The sequence below is a fragment of the Mytilus edulis genome, chromosome 14 (genome assembly GCF_963676685.1).
Source record: "Mytilus edulis chromosome 14, xbMytEdul2.2, whole genome shotgun sequence".
Taxonomy (NCBI): Eukaryota; Metazoa; Mollusca; class Bivalvia; order Mytilida; family Mytilidae; genus Mytilus; species Mytilus edulis.
The window spans coordinates 12658663-12676520 of record NC_092357.1 but is presented as its reverse complement, the minus strand read 5'-3'; the positions used below and the strand labels follow the sequence as shown (position 1 = coordinate 12676520).

The 17858-nt window shown below is 32.9% G+C and overlaps 1 protein-coding gene across 11 annotated transcripts in view; it reads left to right on the top strand.

Annotated features, from left to right (window-relative positions):
• The window catches only part of LOC139503873 (uro-adherence factor A-like), a 126471-nt gene that overhangs the window by 50854 nt on the left and 57759 nt on the right, over positions 1–17858 (top strand). For all 11 annotated transcript variants that reach the window (XM_071293838.1, XM_071293833.1, XM_071293834.1 and 8 more), the window contains 3 exons: positions 4220–4441; positions 7573–7703; positions 13825–13944. In XM_071293838.1, the coding sequence (XP_071149939.1) occupies positions 4220–4441; positions 7573–7703; positions 13825–13944 (473 nt within the window). The remainder of the gene's footprint in view (positions 1–4219; positions 4442–7572; positions 7704–13824; positions 13945–17858) is intronic.

The window sequence follows — 17858 nt, the reverse complement described above, 5'->3', positions numbered from 1 at the left end:
ACAATTAACAGACAAAATCTTTAATGAACTCATTGATAGTAAAAAGTTTGCATCCAAATTACATCAAGTAGTTGAATGAAAGAAATAAACATAATTTTCCAATAATGATGTAAACACAGAAAAGTAATAAGAATGGGGATGTCAAATAAGATAATTTTCAAAGGAGTGTTTAAAAATAAATGAAAAAAAATAGAACAATAAAAGAGAAAAAGTTTAAAAAAATATTCAATGGATTGAATATGACAATTGTGATAAAGCATTTTCATAATTATGAACAATGTTTCACAATTTTTTAGTTTTTACAGAATAATATCTTTACATTAACATTTGCCATAAGTGTCACTTATATTTGTAATTGTGAGAAGTATATATTTACATGTTCAATTATAAGAATAATAGAAATAAGTGACTCAAGGGAGATAACAAAAAATACAAGTTAAGTCACCTTTAAGGTAATCATAAATGTCATGATTGTATATGCTTAGGTTTTAAGTATACTAATTTTACCATAAAGTTTCTATATAATATAAATTATCATCAACATTTCTTATTATTATAAAATAGTAATGTACAAACATAATCTACAGCAGAAATACTTGGACATATTGATTCAAGGGAGATAATACAAAATTAAAAAAAAACAAAAAACAAAACAAAAACAACATTGAGTCAAGTCACATTCAAAATAAGTAGTTAAACTATTTCTTATTTCTAGATATAAATTTGTATAATTTTACAGTTACTTTTTAAGGTGTCAAAATGAGTACTTGAAAAAACATTTTCTATTAATTTCAGTTAAAACCAAGAATTTCAATACATTTTGTCTATTTTCTGTTTTGTAACCTTGTCCTTATATTATCAAATAAGTTAAACTTCAGTTGTAAACCATCTTCCAATCTACCATATACTCCAGAGTTGTAAAACCATACAGATTCAAAACAGTTCATGTCTCTCAGTTTACTAATAAGCTGCATGTTTCTCCAGGTAACGTCGTCACTAATGCGTACTTTGTTATTCAAGTTTTTTCTCTCTACCATCACTTTTCTTTTCACATCGCTATTGAAAAGTCTAACTATCATTGGTTTTGGTCCAGGTTTGTCTGATGGCAAGCGGTGGATTGCAACAACATCCCTTTTGAAATTTTAATATGTTGTTACTGATGACAAAATAGAGGTCAAGTTCAATAATGACGATTTTGACTTTTACCGTTCAGGAGTTATGGTTCTTGAAAGATCGTAAAATGGCGTTTCCATTCACGTTGTTGCATTTACTCATGAACCATTCAATCTAAGCTTTTCAAATTTTAATATGTTGATACTGATGACAAAATGGAGGTCAAATTTGATATTGACGATTTTCACTTTCACCATTCATCAGTAATGGTTCTTGTGATATTGCCAGGACACAAATAAATGTTAATAAATCCGGTTTGCTGTCGTTGTGACAGCCTCTTGTTTTTTAATGGTTGTGGATCTTAAAATGTGTTATGGTCTGAATTCCTTGGTAAATTGTATAAACTGCATTATTATTCTCCTTTTGTGACTTTCTAATTTTATTAAATTAGAGAAATTACGATTAAGTTTTTTTTGGTGTTTTTTATTGGTGTTTTTTTTTTATCTAAAGAGAAAAATAGTATCTATAAGGTAACCTATCTGTCTTTTGCTGACATTATACTTTATATTTATTGTCCCACAGTTTAGATTAAGATCCACATGCAACATGTCCAATGTCATGCAGGAATTTTGTTTTGAGTTGTGATTTTAAACCACATCACATAAATTTCCATAGATGTAATCTAACAAAGTCTATTATACAATTGAAAGTTTGCACTAATAAAATTCTCTGTGGAAATGAATTAATCAGAACAGTTTACTCTCAAACAAATAAATTGTTGAATTGTAATTTTCTGCTTAGATTGCATGTATAAATGCAGCAAATGATTGATGGATAAAAGTCTGATATTGAGCAAGGTGAAATGGATTCTGTGGTTTTATACTTGTTTTATGGTTATTTGTGTAGTTGGAGACTATTAAATCAAGTATATACCACATAATGCTAGGGTTCAGGTTGATGTGATTCTATGTCAATCGGCCATAAGTTCATGCAGGAAATCTAAATAGAAAATAACATTAAACTGATTAAATTTGAAGGTTATAAAACACAAACTCACTATAAACTTAAAAGTTACTTTCTGAATTATGAAAATAACATAGACCTGAAACAGTCTCTTTTATTAATATAATCCAGTTAATATGTTTCCATTATTATTTGTAGTGAGATTCAGGAAGATCGATATTGAAGAAGAGAATCATTTTATGTTTACATGCTCCCTTTATTTTTAGCAGTAGGGCCAGAAAGATATTGAAGAAGAGAATCATTGTATGTTTACATGTCTCCTTTATTATTTTGTAGTAAGATCCAGGAAGATATTGAAGAAGAGAATCATTTTATGTTTACATGACTCCTTTATTTTTAACTCACCTGGCCCGAAGGGCCAAGTGAGCTTTTCACATCACTTGGCGTCTGTTGTCTGTTGTCCGTCGTCGTTCACTTTTTACATTTTGAACTTCTTCTAGAGAACCCCTAAATGGAATGAAACTAAACATGGCATCAATGTTCCTTATGAGATGCTGACCTAGTGTTATTACTTTGTAGCTGATCCATCATCCAAGATGGCCTCCAGCAAGGGACTTAGTTTAAACATAGGACCCTATTGGAAATGCATACAAATGACTTCTCTTGGAGAGCCACTAAATGGAATGAAACCAAACATGGCATGAATGTTCCTTTTGAGGTGCTGACCAAGTGTTGTTACTTTGTAGCCAATCCATAATCAAAGATGGCCGCCAGCGGAGAACTTAGTTTAACATATGACCTCTATGAGAAATGCATACAAATGACTTCTTTTAGAGAACCACTGCATGGAAAGAAACCAAACATAGCATGAATGTTCCTTATGGGGTGCTGAACAAGTGTTGTTACTTTGTAGCCGATCCATCATCCAAGATGGCCACCAGCGGGGAATATAGTTTAACATAGGACCCTATTGGAAATGCATGCAAATGACTTCTTTTAGTGAACCACTGAATGGAATGAAACCAAACATGGCATGAATGTTCCTTATGAGGTGCTGACCAAGTGTTGTTACTTTGTAGCTGATCCGTCATCCAAGATGGCCTCCAGCAAGGGACTTAGTTTAAACATAGGACCCTATTGGAAATGCATACAAATGACTTCTCTTGGAGAGCCACTAAATGGAATGAAACCAAACATGGCATGAATGTTCCTTTTGAGGTGCTGACCAAGTGTTGTTACTTTGTAGCCAATCCATAATCAAAGATGGCCGCCAGCGGAGAACTTAGTTTAACATATGACCTCTATGAGAAATGCATACAAATGACTTCTTTTAGAGAACCACTGAATGGAATGAATTCAAACATAGCATGAATGTTCCTTTTGAGGTGCTGACCAAGTGTTGTTACTTTGTAGCTGATCCATAATCAAAGATGGCTGCCAGTGGAAAACTTAGTTTAAAAATGGACACTATTGGAAATGCATACAAATGACTTCTTAGAGAGAACCACTGAATGGAATGAATTCAAACATAGCATGAATGCTACTTATGAGGTGCTGACCAAGTATTGTTACTTTCTCACCGATCCAACATCCAAGATGGCCACCAGTGGAGGGACTTAGTTTAACATTGGATCCTATGGGAAATGCATACAAAAGACTTCTTCTAGAGAACCACCGATTGGAATGAAACTAAACATAGCATGAATGTTCCTTTCCTATTGAGGTGCTGGCCAAGCGTTGTTACTTTGTAGCCAAATTTTATCTTTTTTCATATGATTTCAAAAACCCTTGGAAGTTAGAGTCAGGTGAGCGATACAGGCTCTTTTGAGCCTTTAGTTTGTAGTAAGATCCAGGAAGATATTGAGGATGAGAATCATTGTATTTTAATTTTTTTTTTATTGAAATCATGTTATGTTTACATGTCTTCTTTATTATTTTGCAGTAGGGCCAGGAAGATATTGAAGAAGAGAATCATTTTATGTTTACATGTCTTCTTTATTATTTTGCAGTAGGGCCAGGAAGATATTGAAGAAGAGAATCATTTTATGTTTACATGTCTCCTTTATTATTTTGCAGTAGGGCCAGGAAGATATTGAAGAAGAGAATCATTTTATGTTTACATGTCTCTCTTCTTATTTTGTAGTAAGATCCAAGAAGATATTGAGGAGGAGAATCAGAAAGCTACTGTATTATCAAAGAAAACTAAACTGAATGAGAATGTTTGTATTCGATGTTGTCGGTCCTTTGGAATAATATTCAACAGAAAGCAGACATGTCAACTGTGTAATCTTTACATCTGTAAATCTTGCTGCCTCTATGACAGAGAGAACAAGGGTTACATATGTCATACATGTGCCGAGGCCAGGTGAGTTTTCTTAGATTTGGTGCTGTGCTTTTAGTTATGTCCCTTTTGTATTGCAGTGATCTTTCATATGAATCATTCTGCCTCTATGTCAGAGACAACAAGGCTATATATGTCATATCTGTGCTAGGCGAGATTTTCCATTTGGTTCAATGTTTTTATTGAGTAATATCACTTTGTTACTGCAGTGTGATCCTTCATATATGTCTTGTTCACTCACTTTCAAATTCAGTGTGATCAGGAGATACCTCAGCCTGAAAAAGCAAGGCTATTTCAAAAATCTGATCCTACAATATTGCATAAAAATAAAGTTTAACCCGCCACATTATTTATGTATGTGCCTGTCCCAAGTCAGGAGCCTGTAATTCAGTGGTTGTCGTTTGTTTATGTGTTACATTTTTGTTTTTCGTTCATTTTTTTACATAAATAAGGCCATTAGTTTTCTCGTTGAATTGTTTTACATTGTCTTATCGGGGCCTTTTATAGCTGACTATGCGGTATGGGCTTTGCTCATTGTTGAAGGCCGTACAGTGACCTTTAGTTGTTAATGTCTGTGTCACTTTGGTCTTTTGTGGATAGTTGTCTCATTTGCAATCATACCATATCTTCTTTTTTATATTTGATTGACAATGAGACTTAGTAAGGAGGGGGGGAGGTATATGTGGTGATAGGACATGCCCCTGGAAAAGGTCACCTTTTCAAGCATGAAAATATGGGAATATAGGCAGGGAAAACTATCAGAAATATATGATTAGGTCGATTAAGTAGTACCATAATTTCATCTTTCTTGGTGTTTCCCGACTGTTTTTAGCAACCAATTTTTCTCTTATGGCACTTTGGTATTCTTTCATTACAGAAAATTATATTTTTACCTACTCAATATATGAAAAGGTATACATTTTTAAAATCTAAATTATGTGAAAAAGGTGGGTTAACAGAACCCCAGCAGCACCCCCTATCAATTAAGTATTGAAGTAGCCAGCCCCTCTGAACAATGAGACAACTATCTACCAGAGTCTAAATGATGTCAATGTAAGAAACTTTAGGTCATTGTATGGACTTCAACAATGAGCAAAACACATAATGTATAGCAAGCTATTGAAGGCCCTGATATGACAAAATTGAAACAAGTCAAATGATGATTGGTCTTTTTACTGACAAACTTTTTAAAATAATTTTACCACACCATTTCCTAATTAAGACATGATTTTTATCTTGAATAGAAATCTATGCCATTAGTCTGAAATCTTCTCCCAAAACAATGAAGTTATTGCTAAAATCAATTGTGGTAATACGATTTTTATATGAGAACATTAAAATTGCCCAGGATGAAATTAGATATTAATTTGAGGTATTGCCATTAGTTTGAATGTCATAAAATGGTTTGAAAGTATTGATTTTCAGGTAGGTTAACGAGAAATGACAGTTACACCTGTTACATGCTATATTATTTGTTTGAAATATTTTATTTTTAATAAAAATGATGTAAACTTTATTCTATGCATACTTCTATCATGTCTACATCAAGACTAAACACATTGTGTGATAAACAACATGTTTAAAGAAGCATATAATGAGTCAATTTAATCATATTTACATGTATGTTACATATCACTCAAGGTCAGTCTGTGACAGAAAAAAAAATGTAAATAACACATAATTCTGACATGAAAAATATGAAACAATACATTGAGAAAACTAACAGCCTAACTTATATAAAAACGAATATGAATGATATGAACCAACAGCAGACTCCTTACTTGGGACAGGCACATGAGAATGTGACTGGGTTAAACATGTTTGAAGGTGCCTACCCTCTAGCATGTATACTATCATTTTTGTCGAGCCTGCAACTTTTGTTGCAGAAAGCTCGACATAGGGATAGTGATCCGGCGGCGGCGGCGGTGTTAGCTTACTTCTTAAAAGCTATATATTTTAGAAGGTGGAAGACCTGGATACTTCATATTTTATATATATAGATGCCTCATGTTACGAAGTTTCCGTCAGTCACATGTCCATTGTCCTTGACCTCATTTTCATGGTTTAGTGACCACTTGAAAAAAAAGTTCAGATTTTTTGCAATGTTAAATTCTCTCTTACTGTAAGTAATAGGATAACTATATTTAGTATGTGCGTACCTTGCAAGGTCCTCATGCCCGTCAGACAGTTTTCACTTGACCTCAGCCTCATTTCATGGATCAGTGATCAAGGTTCAGTTTTGGGGGTCAAGTCCATATCTCAGATACTATAAGCAATAGGTCTAGTATATTCGGTGTACGGAAGGACTGTAAGGTGTACATGTCCAACTGGTAGGTGTCATCTGACCTTGACCTCATTTTCATGGTTCAGTGGTTATAGTTAAGTTTTTGTGTTTTGGTCTGTTTCTCTCATACTTTATGCAATAGGTCTACTATATTTGTTGTATAGAATGATTGTAAGATGTACATGTCTAGCGGGCAGATGTCATCTGACCTTGACCTCATTTTCATGGTTCAGTTGTTATAGTTAAGTTTTTGTGTTTTGGTCTGTTTTTCTCATACTTTATGCAATAGGTTTACTATATTTGTTGTATGGAATGATTGTAAGGTGTACATGTCTAGCGGGCAGATGTCATCTGACCTTGACCTCATTTTCATGGTTCAGTGGTCAAAGTTAAGTTTTTGAGTTTTGGTCTTTTTATCTAATACTATATGTCATAGGTCAACTATATTTTGTGTATGGAAATATTTTATGATCTATATGTCAGTCGTGCAGGTTTTATTTGACCTTGACCTGGTTTTCAAGGTTCATTGCTCAGTGTTAAGTTTTTGTGTTTTGGTCTATTTTCTTAAACTATAAGCAATAGGTCAACTATATTTGTTGTATGGAAGCATTGTTAGCTGTACATGTCTGCCTGGCATATGGTTCAACTGACCTTGACCTCATTTTCATGATTTATGTTAAGTCTATGTGACAGTACTAGTCGTAATAAAGCTTTAGATTTAGGAGTATCAACATAAAATCAATGATTAGTAAAGAAGGCGAGACATTTCTGTGTGTGCACTCTTGTTTTTATGTGTTTTGTTTAAATTTTTTATTGATAGTTCAAAAGGCAAGACACATATGACCTTTATGATGTAAGTTTATATTTACAGGGAGTTGAAGATGAAGTCCTGTGAATGGTTTTATGATAATGTCAGTAAGAAGTTCAAAAGATTTGGCAGTGCTAAAGTTGTTAGAACTTTGTACAAACAGAAGAGGAAAGACTCCGCTAGACGATACCACAGTATGTATCTATTGCAAAATACAACCTTTGCCTTCATTTCATGGTTTGTTTATTGTGAAAAAAAGCAAGGGTCATATTTTTTTTTAGATTTTATGAAACTTTAGAAGAAGCATTTTATATTATGTAATGCAACTTGCACAGACAGAAGTAAATAAGAAGTGGTCACGAGGTTTCTGCGGAAACTTTTTCTATTTAAACTGACTATAAGGATATTATTATTCCAGATTAATTCTTGTTCCCCAGCATTCATACTTTATAAGAATACGTAATTACAGATTTATTTTTGTATCCACGACTCATAGTTTATAAAAGTATTATTTTAGATTAATTCTTATTTCTACTGTTATCATCCTGTACTTGACTTGATTTTAGCATAAAACAATTCGTAATGTTGTTTCCTGACAAACTCCGGTAAAATCAATAAACAACAATGTCCAAGGTCTCGTTCAGACTGATGAGGATGTTTTCGTTTGACAAATCAGACAATACAGGAATAATTGAGTTTACTATCAGATTTATTAAAGGTTCAGCCTCTAACTATCAAAGTAATTGCGTTTGGGATTAGATATACTGTTGAATCATAGTATGTCATAGGTGAAAGTACATTATATAAAGGTATAATCCTGTAATTCTTGGGTGAATCAAATTAAGGAAACACAGAATATTTAATCCTATAATATTAATATGATAATAATAATAATAATAAATTCTTTATTTAAAGAGGGTAAACACAGTTAGTTACAATTACTAATCATCCCTGAGGCCCTGAGGCCCTCATATACATGTTTACAATACAAGTAAAAAAAATATAAAAAAATGTAATAATAATAATATGAGAAAAAAGCAAACATACAACCTATAAACACAATTGTATAGACATAATAGTTCAATGTACGTGTACCATGATTAAAAGATATAAAACAGTTACAGATTGCATGTAGTAAATAGATATAATATACAAATCATTAAAATCATACATTCTAAGAGTAATAGTTGCAATCATTTCAGACTGAATATTGGGACTGTCTCAAGTATTGTTTTAAACTGTAGGGATTTAAAATCTACTTTTAATTGAAATATATATATGTATATGATTCTGTCAATAGAGGTGTTTCAAAAGAAGTCTTTCCCATTTGAATGGAAAGATATATCTGTTTTTAAACTTGTTCCTGGAACAGTTCGGGTTCTAGTCCAGTCTTTCAAAAACAGCCTGACTGTTATCTATAGCCCCCCCCCCCCCCCTTCCAGTGTTGTTTAATTTTTGTATTAATTGTTGTAATTATCAATTAGAGACAGAAAGAAAAAAAAATAATAACTGAATAAATATACTTTCCTAAATCCACAAAATAAGCCAACAATATTGATAGGTCATGGAGCTCCTCTTCAAGATATTTGATTTATAAAATATGGCGGGAAAAGGCTGACTCAGACTTTTACCTTATATTTGCATTGATATCATTTGGTTCTAAAATTAAAAGAAAGAAAATCAAGAATCTGCTTAAATTTTGTGAAATGACCTTTTATGAGCTATAAGTCTTATAAAAAGATAAATAGGTGTTATGTGGCAAATCATTTTACCTTGTATCATATTGAAAACACCAAGGAGTCCAAACATTTGACACAAATTCCAAAACCTCACCTAAGTACCTCCTTAGAGTACACTTTGAATATTTGACTCTGAGAATCACACTTAAAATCTCCAAGTAAAAGGACACAAGTTTGCAACAACTGACTTAGAGAGGACATTTTTTTTAAGTGAAAGTACCTGTTTTGGCCACTGACTTGAAAGATACATGAAGCCAATAAATTGTAATCTGGCACTGCATATTTGATGGTACTTGTATTTGATATTTTCTGGTACCTGAGTTTTCATGCTTTATTACAATTTTAGGTACAGAGAATTTGCTTGGTAAGGTTTGCTCACAGGTGAAAGTTAAACAAAAATAACCAGTGTTGACACATCATTATCAAGGCCTTGATTCTCATATAGGAATATAAATTGGTCGTATAAAATCTGAAGAATAGGAAGCCATCATATCATATAACTTCTTACTGCATTACGTAATCATCCTTTTCACATATCCATATCATGTTACATAATAACATCTATTTCATATCATTTATAATAATACTATGCTGTATTTCTTTTTCATATCTTTTAAAATTATATAAAAAAAAAGTAATTCTCTTTTCTTTTTATTCTAAGGATGTTATGTATAAAATCTCCAGCCAGCACTGTATTGAATCGTCTTAATATTATTTCTCCATGCCATACACAGTACAAGTTTTTCTCATTCTCAGTATGTGTTTTTTCTAGCCATATTTGGTATGTTTTGTCTCCATATGTGTTTTATCCTACCTCATGTGTATTTCTGTATTCCAAGTGTGTGTTTTATCCTACCTCATGTGTATTTCTGTATTCCCAGTGTGTGTTTTATCCTACCTCATGTGTATTTCTGTATTAATCCCAGTGTGTGTTTTATCCTACCCATGTGTTTTTCTGCTTTCTAAGTATTTGTTTTATCCTACCTTATGTATTTTTCTGTATTCTCTGTATATGTTTAATCTTACCTCGTGTGTTTTTCTATTTTTCTCAGTATTTGTCTTATCCTAACGCATGTGTTTTTTTGCTTTTTCTGTATTTGTTTATCCTATATCGTGTGTTTTTCTGCATTCCAAATATGTGTTTTACTTCTCAGTATGTGTTTTCTTCATACTCTGTATGTGTTTTTATTATTTCCTAGTATTTGTTCTTATTCATTTTTAGCTCACCTGGCTCGAAGGGACAAGTGAGCTTTTCTCGACACTTGGCGTCCGTCGTCTGTTGTCGTCCGTCGTCTGGCGTCCGTCGTCGTTAACTTTTACATAAACCTTCTCCTTTGAAACTACTGGGCCAAATTAAACCAAACTTGGCCACTATCATTATTGGGGTATCTAGTTTAAAAACTATGTCCGGTGACCCAGCCAACCAACCAAGATGGCCACTATGGCTAAAAATAGAACATAGGGGTAAATATGCAGTTTTTAGCTTATATCTCAAAAATTAAAGCACTTTGGGCAAATCTGATTTGGGCTAAAATTGTTAATTATTAGGTCAAGATCTATCTGCCCTGAAATTTTCAGATGAATCGGAGAACCCGTTGTTGGGTTGCTGCCCCTAAATTGGTAATTTTAAGGAAATTTTGCAGTTTTTGGTTATTATCTTGAATATTATTATAGATAGAGATAAACTGTACACAGCAATAATGCTCAGCAAAGTAAGATCTACAAATAAGTCAACATGACCAATATGGTCAGTTGACCCCTCAAGGAGTAATTGCCCTTCATAGTCAATTTTTAACAATTTTCTTTTACAAAAATTACTCCTCTGAAACTACTAGGACAAATTTAACCAAACTTGTCCACAATCATCATTAGGGTATCTAGTTTAAAAAATGTGTCTGATGACCCTGCCCGTGAACCAAGATGGCCGACATGGCTAAAAATAGTACATAGGGTAAAGTGCAGTTTTTGGCTCATATCTCTGAAACCAAAGCATTTAGAGCAAATCTGCTGTGAATTAAATTCTTCATTAGGTGAAGATCTATCCTTCTGTGTCATTTGCTTAATATACATAGACCAAGGTGAGCGACACAGGCTCTTTAGAGCCTCTAGTTAGTTTATGGTTTTTTTCATGAGGTTTTTTTTCATCATAGTTCAATATTCTGGCTTAAATTAAAAAAAAAACAACCCAAAAAACCTGTCCAACTAACAATAGATATATATATGTATAAAGTTGCAGAAAACTACAATAGTCTGTGAGTAGATCAATATAAGTCTGTTTGTTTGAAGTTCTCATCAAATTAGTCTTTCTATTAATCCTTACCTTTAGTCATTTCTTATCACTAGGATCAAATTGATTACTCAAAGTCATTAAGCTTTCTGTTGCTTTCATTTCATTATCTTTACCGAAATGTGATTTCCGTTTGTCTGTTTGATTTTGTCACAATATCCTGAACTTGAAAGAAAATTTATTATTATATCTATATGATGATTTACTGTGCATTGTCCAAGATCATTCCATCATACTTGTCCTGCCTCAATTTGCATAAAATGTTTGCCACTGGACATTTAGCCATTTATCATTCATTTTTGTATCAGCTCTTGTATAGTTTCTACAAAGATTATTTCATTTATCATTTAGGAACACAGGTCATGTATATTTTTTCCAAGAGTTTTCTGATTGTCATCCAGAAACACTGCTTTACACATCATGCATTGTCACCAAACACTTTGCTTTTGATTGAACACACATCAAACATTGCAAATATGTGTGTAAGCATGTTCATGAGTTGGTTGCTTGGTGAACACACAGTTTTGATAAGGGACCCACTGTGTGATACCCTCATGGTTAGTCAAGGTAATTCAATGCCTGTTAAGAGTTTAGTAAAGTGTTCATCAGCGTGAGTTTGTTGCTTAGTGAACACTCAAATTTTGGTGAAGTGTGCACAAGTTTTGTTGCTTGTTAAATCACAAGTGTTGGTGAAGTGTTCATGGGATTTGTTGCCTGGTAAAAGCACAGTTTTGGTTAAGTGTTCATGAGTTTGTTGCTTGGTAAAAGCACAGTTTTGGTGAAGTGTTCATGAGTTTGTTGGGAGGTGAACATATAATTTTGATGAACTGTTCATCGGGCTTGATGAAAAATAAATTGTTATGCTGGTTTATTATTTTCGGACACATTTTTAATTCTTGGAACCTGTTCTGTTCTGCAATCATTATACATTTATTATTACAAAAGTTTGATGTGATTGGAGCAATTTCAAAAACCACATGCAAGCTAAAAAATTGCAATAATATTTACAAATCACCACTCACCACCACTTATGGACTAAGTGTGACTTATGTATTATGATTTGTATGCTGATCACAACACTGTAATGTTGTTTTTGATGATGTTAATAGATGTCGTTGAAGCAGATTAACATCATGGGAAATGTTAGTTTACAGTGAAACCTGTCCAAAGCAAATACTTTCAAATTCAGAACTAAAGTTTTGTTTAGCAGATTTTTTTTAACATAGGTTATTGTTGAATGTTCTCTGTATGTCCATGTTCCAGTTTTCAGTTTGGACATGTGTCCAGTTTTTCTCACAGGTCAAAATAAAATAAGTTAAGTTGGTAGATTTTACTGTTGTTAAAATATGTTCTACAAATGTTATTCAAGTTGGTTGGTTTTTTTTTTATCAAAAGGAGAAAATTTTGAATTTAATAATTTACTTCAAATAAATTTACATATATATTTCTAATGTAGATTTTTTATATCTCTTTTGATGGGTACATTTTGCTTCACACTCCAATGGTGTAAATACTTTAAATTCTACAGGTTTTACAGCTTTTTAGTAAATAACAATTTATAATTTAATTTTGGATGTAACACATCTTCTGATTGGCTGATGTTATTTTGTTATGAGCCCATAGACATAATTTAGTCATGTGACCGTGACATCATCAATGTTTTTTCATCGTTTTCTACCGTTTAAAATGGAATTTAGAATTAAATTATAAAAAAATGACTGTAATATTTTTTCTGTCTATTGGAAATAACATAAAAAATGTGGTGCACACTGTTGATAACCCGCTACGCGCGTTATTCAGTGTGCACCAAATTTTTTATGTTATTTCTTCATAGACAGAAAAAATATTACAGTCATTCCTTAAATAATACACATTTTTGTGATAAAAGCAAATTTGTCAAGGTTAGACCAATCATACATTCTAGGTATTAGGTTTCACATTGCAAGAAGTTTTGTTCTTTATAGTCTGGTAGAGGGATGATTATATGGATTTAAAGGTGTTTTTTTTCTCCACTATTCAAACTAAGGTTAAAGGGGAGTAACTCAAATTGTTTTGTTATTTAAATATTCTAAAAGTCGAGACAAAATGCTTACAAAAAAATAGTCTCTAAGCTATCTCTCTCTATAGGAAATAAAAAAAACTGTTTGAAGTATGAAAAAAGTTTTTCATATATAATTATGTGTTCGATGATTAAATAGTTTTTTTATTTGAAAAGAATAAACCTGAACTTGAAACCCTGATTTTTAATTTTTTTTTTTAATCATTTAACTCTCATTTTGATTGTTTCAGCTGATAATGAGAGTGATAGTGGCTACGATCCTTCACTTCTGTCCAGTAAACAATATGGATCCCTACAGTCCCTAGACAGATTACACCAACAAGTAGAGGGTCATGACAGGGACACAGAAGGTAAGACTAAACACTAATAGTTTAAAGGTTTTGAAAATTTCTTCCTTTCCTTTGACAGTTGTCATTAAGAGGACCCCAGCAGGGAAAGTGACACAGAAGATAAGACTGAACACTTATAGACACTATAAAGGGCGTATGACATTTGCGCCGATTTTGAAAATTTTCATTCTTTCATTTGCGCCGATTTTATTTTTCATTTGCGCCGATTTTATATTTTTTCCTAATTGGATTTACAGGTAAGTTACAGGTAAATTCATACTTTTACATTGACTAATCACAGAGTATAAAGACAAATCAAGTGACATTGCAATTGGTAAATGGCTATCCCAATGTTTCGGGTTACCATTCCTTTCCCTAAATGAAATCGATAACTGCTTCACTTTTGACATTGTCTGACACTCCTTCTGATGACAAATGTCATATATTCTTAGACAACGTTCAAGTACACATTCCATAACGGTCAACCAATTCGTGATGGCGTCCATAAAATTAATGAAGCGATGATTTCAACTTCACCATTTGGAACTCTTGGTTTAATAGCTTCCTTGCGAGAAAATGCGAACTCTAGAAATGCCCCCACCAGTACGTATGCCAGACAAAGAAAAGATGTCCTTCGTTATCGACAATTACGCCAAATATAGAAGAGACGAAATCATAAGAAAGGAATTTATTAGATGTGTTGCCTATACATACTCGGCAAGAACAGATTTATGATTTGAATGTATTCCGTTTTTATGGATTTGAATGCGGTACATATATTTTTAATTCGTCATTTTAGTATAAACAAAGTTCTTTTATCTTAGGTTTTTATTTCTTGATTTTAAGCAGACAAGTTATATACATGTTATGATTGACAATTCATAACATATGCACAACTGGCTAACGGAAGAGTTCTTTAATGATAAATGAAAATAACATTACTTGGATGGAGAGTTGTCTCATTGGCACTCATACCACATCTTCTTATATCATTTCACCTGTAATTTACCTGTTATTTACCTGTAAAAAAAATCGACACAAATGAAAAAAAAAATCGGCGCAAATGAAATGCAGATCGGCGCAAATGCAAAACGCCGACTATAAAGTATGAGAAAATTCCATTCTCTTGACAAGTTCCCTCAAGATGGCCTCAGCAGGCAAAGTCTGAAACTTAAAGACATTTTTAAGTATATGAAATTTACTTTCAATTCCCTTAACAGTTGCACCCAAGATGGGCTCAGCAGGGAAATTAACACAGAAGGTAAGACTGAACACTTATAGACACTGAAATTTGTGAAATTTCTCTTTATTTCCCGTGCCACCTGTACCCAAGTGTGCCCCAGCAGGGAAAATGACACTGAGGTTAAGACATTAACTTAAATACACTTTAAAGTTTGTGAAAATTCCCTTTATTTCCTGTGACAGTTGTTCCCAAGATGGCCTCAGCAGGGAAAAGTGAAATACACAGTAAGACATTAACTTTTAAAAATACACTTTATACAGCCCTTTCACGGAAGTTTAGACAGACTAAAGGATCTGAAAAGTTGACTGGCTATACAGCCCTTTCACAGAAGGCTAATACACTTTAAAGGATCTGAAAAGTTGACTGACTATACAGCCCTTTCACGGAAGGCTAATACACTTTAAAGGATCTGAAAAGTTGACTGGCTATACAGCCCTTTCACGGAAGGCTAATACACTTTAAAGGATCTGAAAAGTTGACTGGCTATACAGCCCTTTCACGGAAGGCTAATACACTTTAAAGGATCTGAAAAGTTGACTGGCTATACAGCCCTTTCACGGAAGGCTAATACACTTTAAAGGATCTGAAAAGTTGACTGGCTATACAGCCCTTTCACGGAAGGCTAATACACTTTAAAGGATCTGAAAAGTTGACTGGCTATACAGCCCTTTCACGGAAGGCTAATACACTTTAAAGGATCTGAAAAGTTGACTGGCTATACAGCCCTTTCACGGAAGGCTAATACACTTTAAAGGATCTGAAAAGTTGACTGGCTATACAGCCCTTTCACAGAAGGCTAATACACTTTAAAGGATCTGAAAAGTTGACTGGCTATACAGCCCTTTCACGGAAGGCTAATACACTTTAAAGGATCTGAAAAGTTGACTGGCTATACAGCCCTTTCACAGAAGGCTAATACACTTTAAAGGATCTGAAAAGTTGACTGGCTATACAGCTCTTTCACGGAAGGCTAATACACTTTAAAGGATCTGAAAAGTTGACTGGCTATACAGCCCTTTCACGGAAGGCTAATACACTTTAAAGGATCTGAAAAGTTGACTGGCTATACAGCCCTTTCACAGAAGGCTAGACCGACTGTTAACCAACTAATATTTGGGAGCTATTTATTTTTGCAAGCAAAAGAATAAGTGAATGTAAATTGTGAATTTGTTAAACTTTTATTTATAAATATATCAAAAAATTGAAACATCATGAAGATGGATTACTGTGAAGTAGAGAAGAAATGGATAAACGTAAAATGAATTGAAGTATCTGCGAAAATATGTTGGTTAATAATATGCAAGAATTCTTGACTGTGTATCATATAAAAAAGGTAGACGATCTTACATTTCTCAAGAAGTATGGAGCCTTTTAGACAGACTTTCTTGACAGCACTATTATTAACTGACCAAGTATTGACAGAGATACAATGTGTTATTTAGACTGCTAATTAGTTAATGGACCAGTATTCATTATCATTCAGAACCAAATAAAAGATACAATAATTTATTTATTTAAAAGTACAACATAACCTCAGTCACATTAGTTACTTGGCTAATCATTAAATTATAGTAATCTAATAGTAATAGAAAATGGTCTGAAAGCCAAGTCTGATAAATAAATATTATTATGCTGAATATTTCACCAACCCATAATGTTTTTAAATTACCCAAGTTGCAACGGTTGACAAAAAGAGGTTTACAGTAGTAATAGATCTACTAATACTGTAAACCAACTTATTTTCGCGGATACTTTATTTCGCGTTTTACCCTTTCTAGACCACTTCGCGGGTATTTAATTTCGCGATTTTCTGATGTACTTGATGAAGTTTAATAAGGAATATTGGAAATTTTACATATTCGCGACGATTTAAATTCGCGTTTTTTTTCTACTCGCGAAAGTCGCGAAAATAAATCGCTCGCGAAAATAAGTTGGTTTACGGTAATTTGTATTTTCATAGCAAAAAAAATTTTATGTGCCTTTCTGCATTCTATAACATAATTGTCTCATTTTTAATGGGTCTGTACTGTAGTTGGCATGTTGCAAGGCTTAATTTCTATTAATTAAAGCCTCATTTTCCAGTGGCATTCAAAATCCAAAACTATCATATCCCAGTCAACCCCATATTGCAGGATCTTCATATTGTATTTATTGTTAATTTGATCTCATCCTTTTACTCATGAAATAATTGCCTCTGGACATTACGGAAACAAGAATTGATAAACCACAATGGAATTGCTAGATGTTGGCAACCATTGTTCCTACTTCAGTATTAAAAAAATACTCCTTAGTTAGGACACCTCAGAGTTTTATAGACCATGAACATGAATTGTGGATATTTCAATAATATTTATATATTTATCAAAGAGTCAGACTTAAATTTAAGTGCGTTAAGAATACAAATTTTGTTATATGTATTTATCAAATCTAAATCATTTGACAACATTTGAATTTGATGTAAAATGGGAGATAACTCTAGATTAACTGTTGAAGATAGAAAAGCATGGGAGATAACTCTGTTGTTTCTAGGGAAAACAATCTTCTTCTATATAACTCCTTCCAGTTAGGAACACCAGGTAAAATTGATAAGTATCTTTTTCTGTATTCACACTGGCAGTTAATTTTAAAATATATTAAACGTTCCCCATCCAACATCCATGTACAAGATTGAAATTAAGGATAATAAAATATT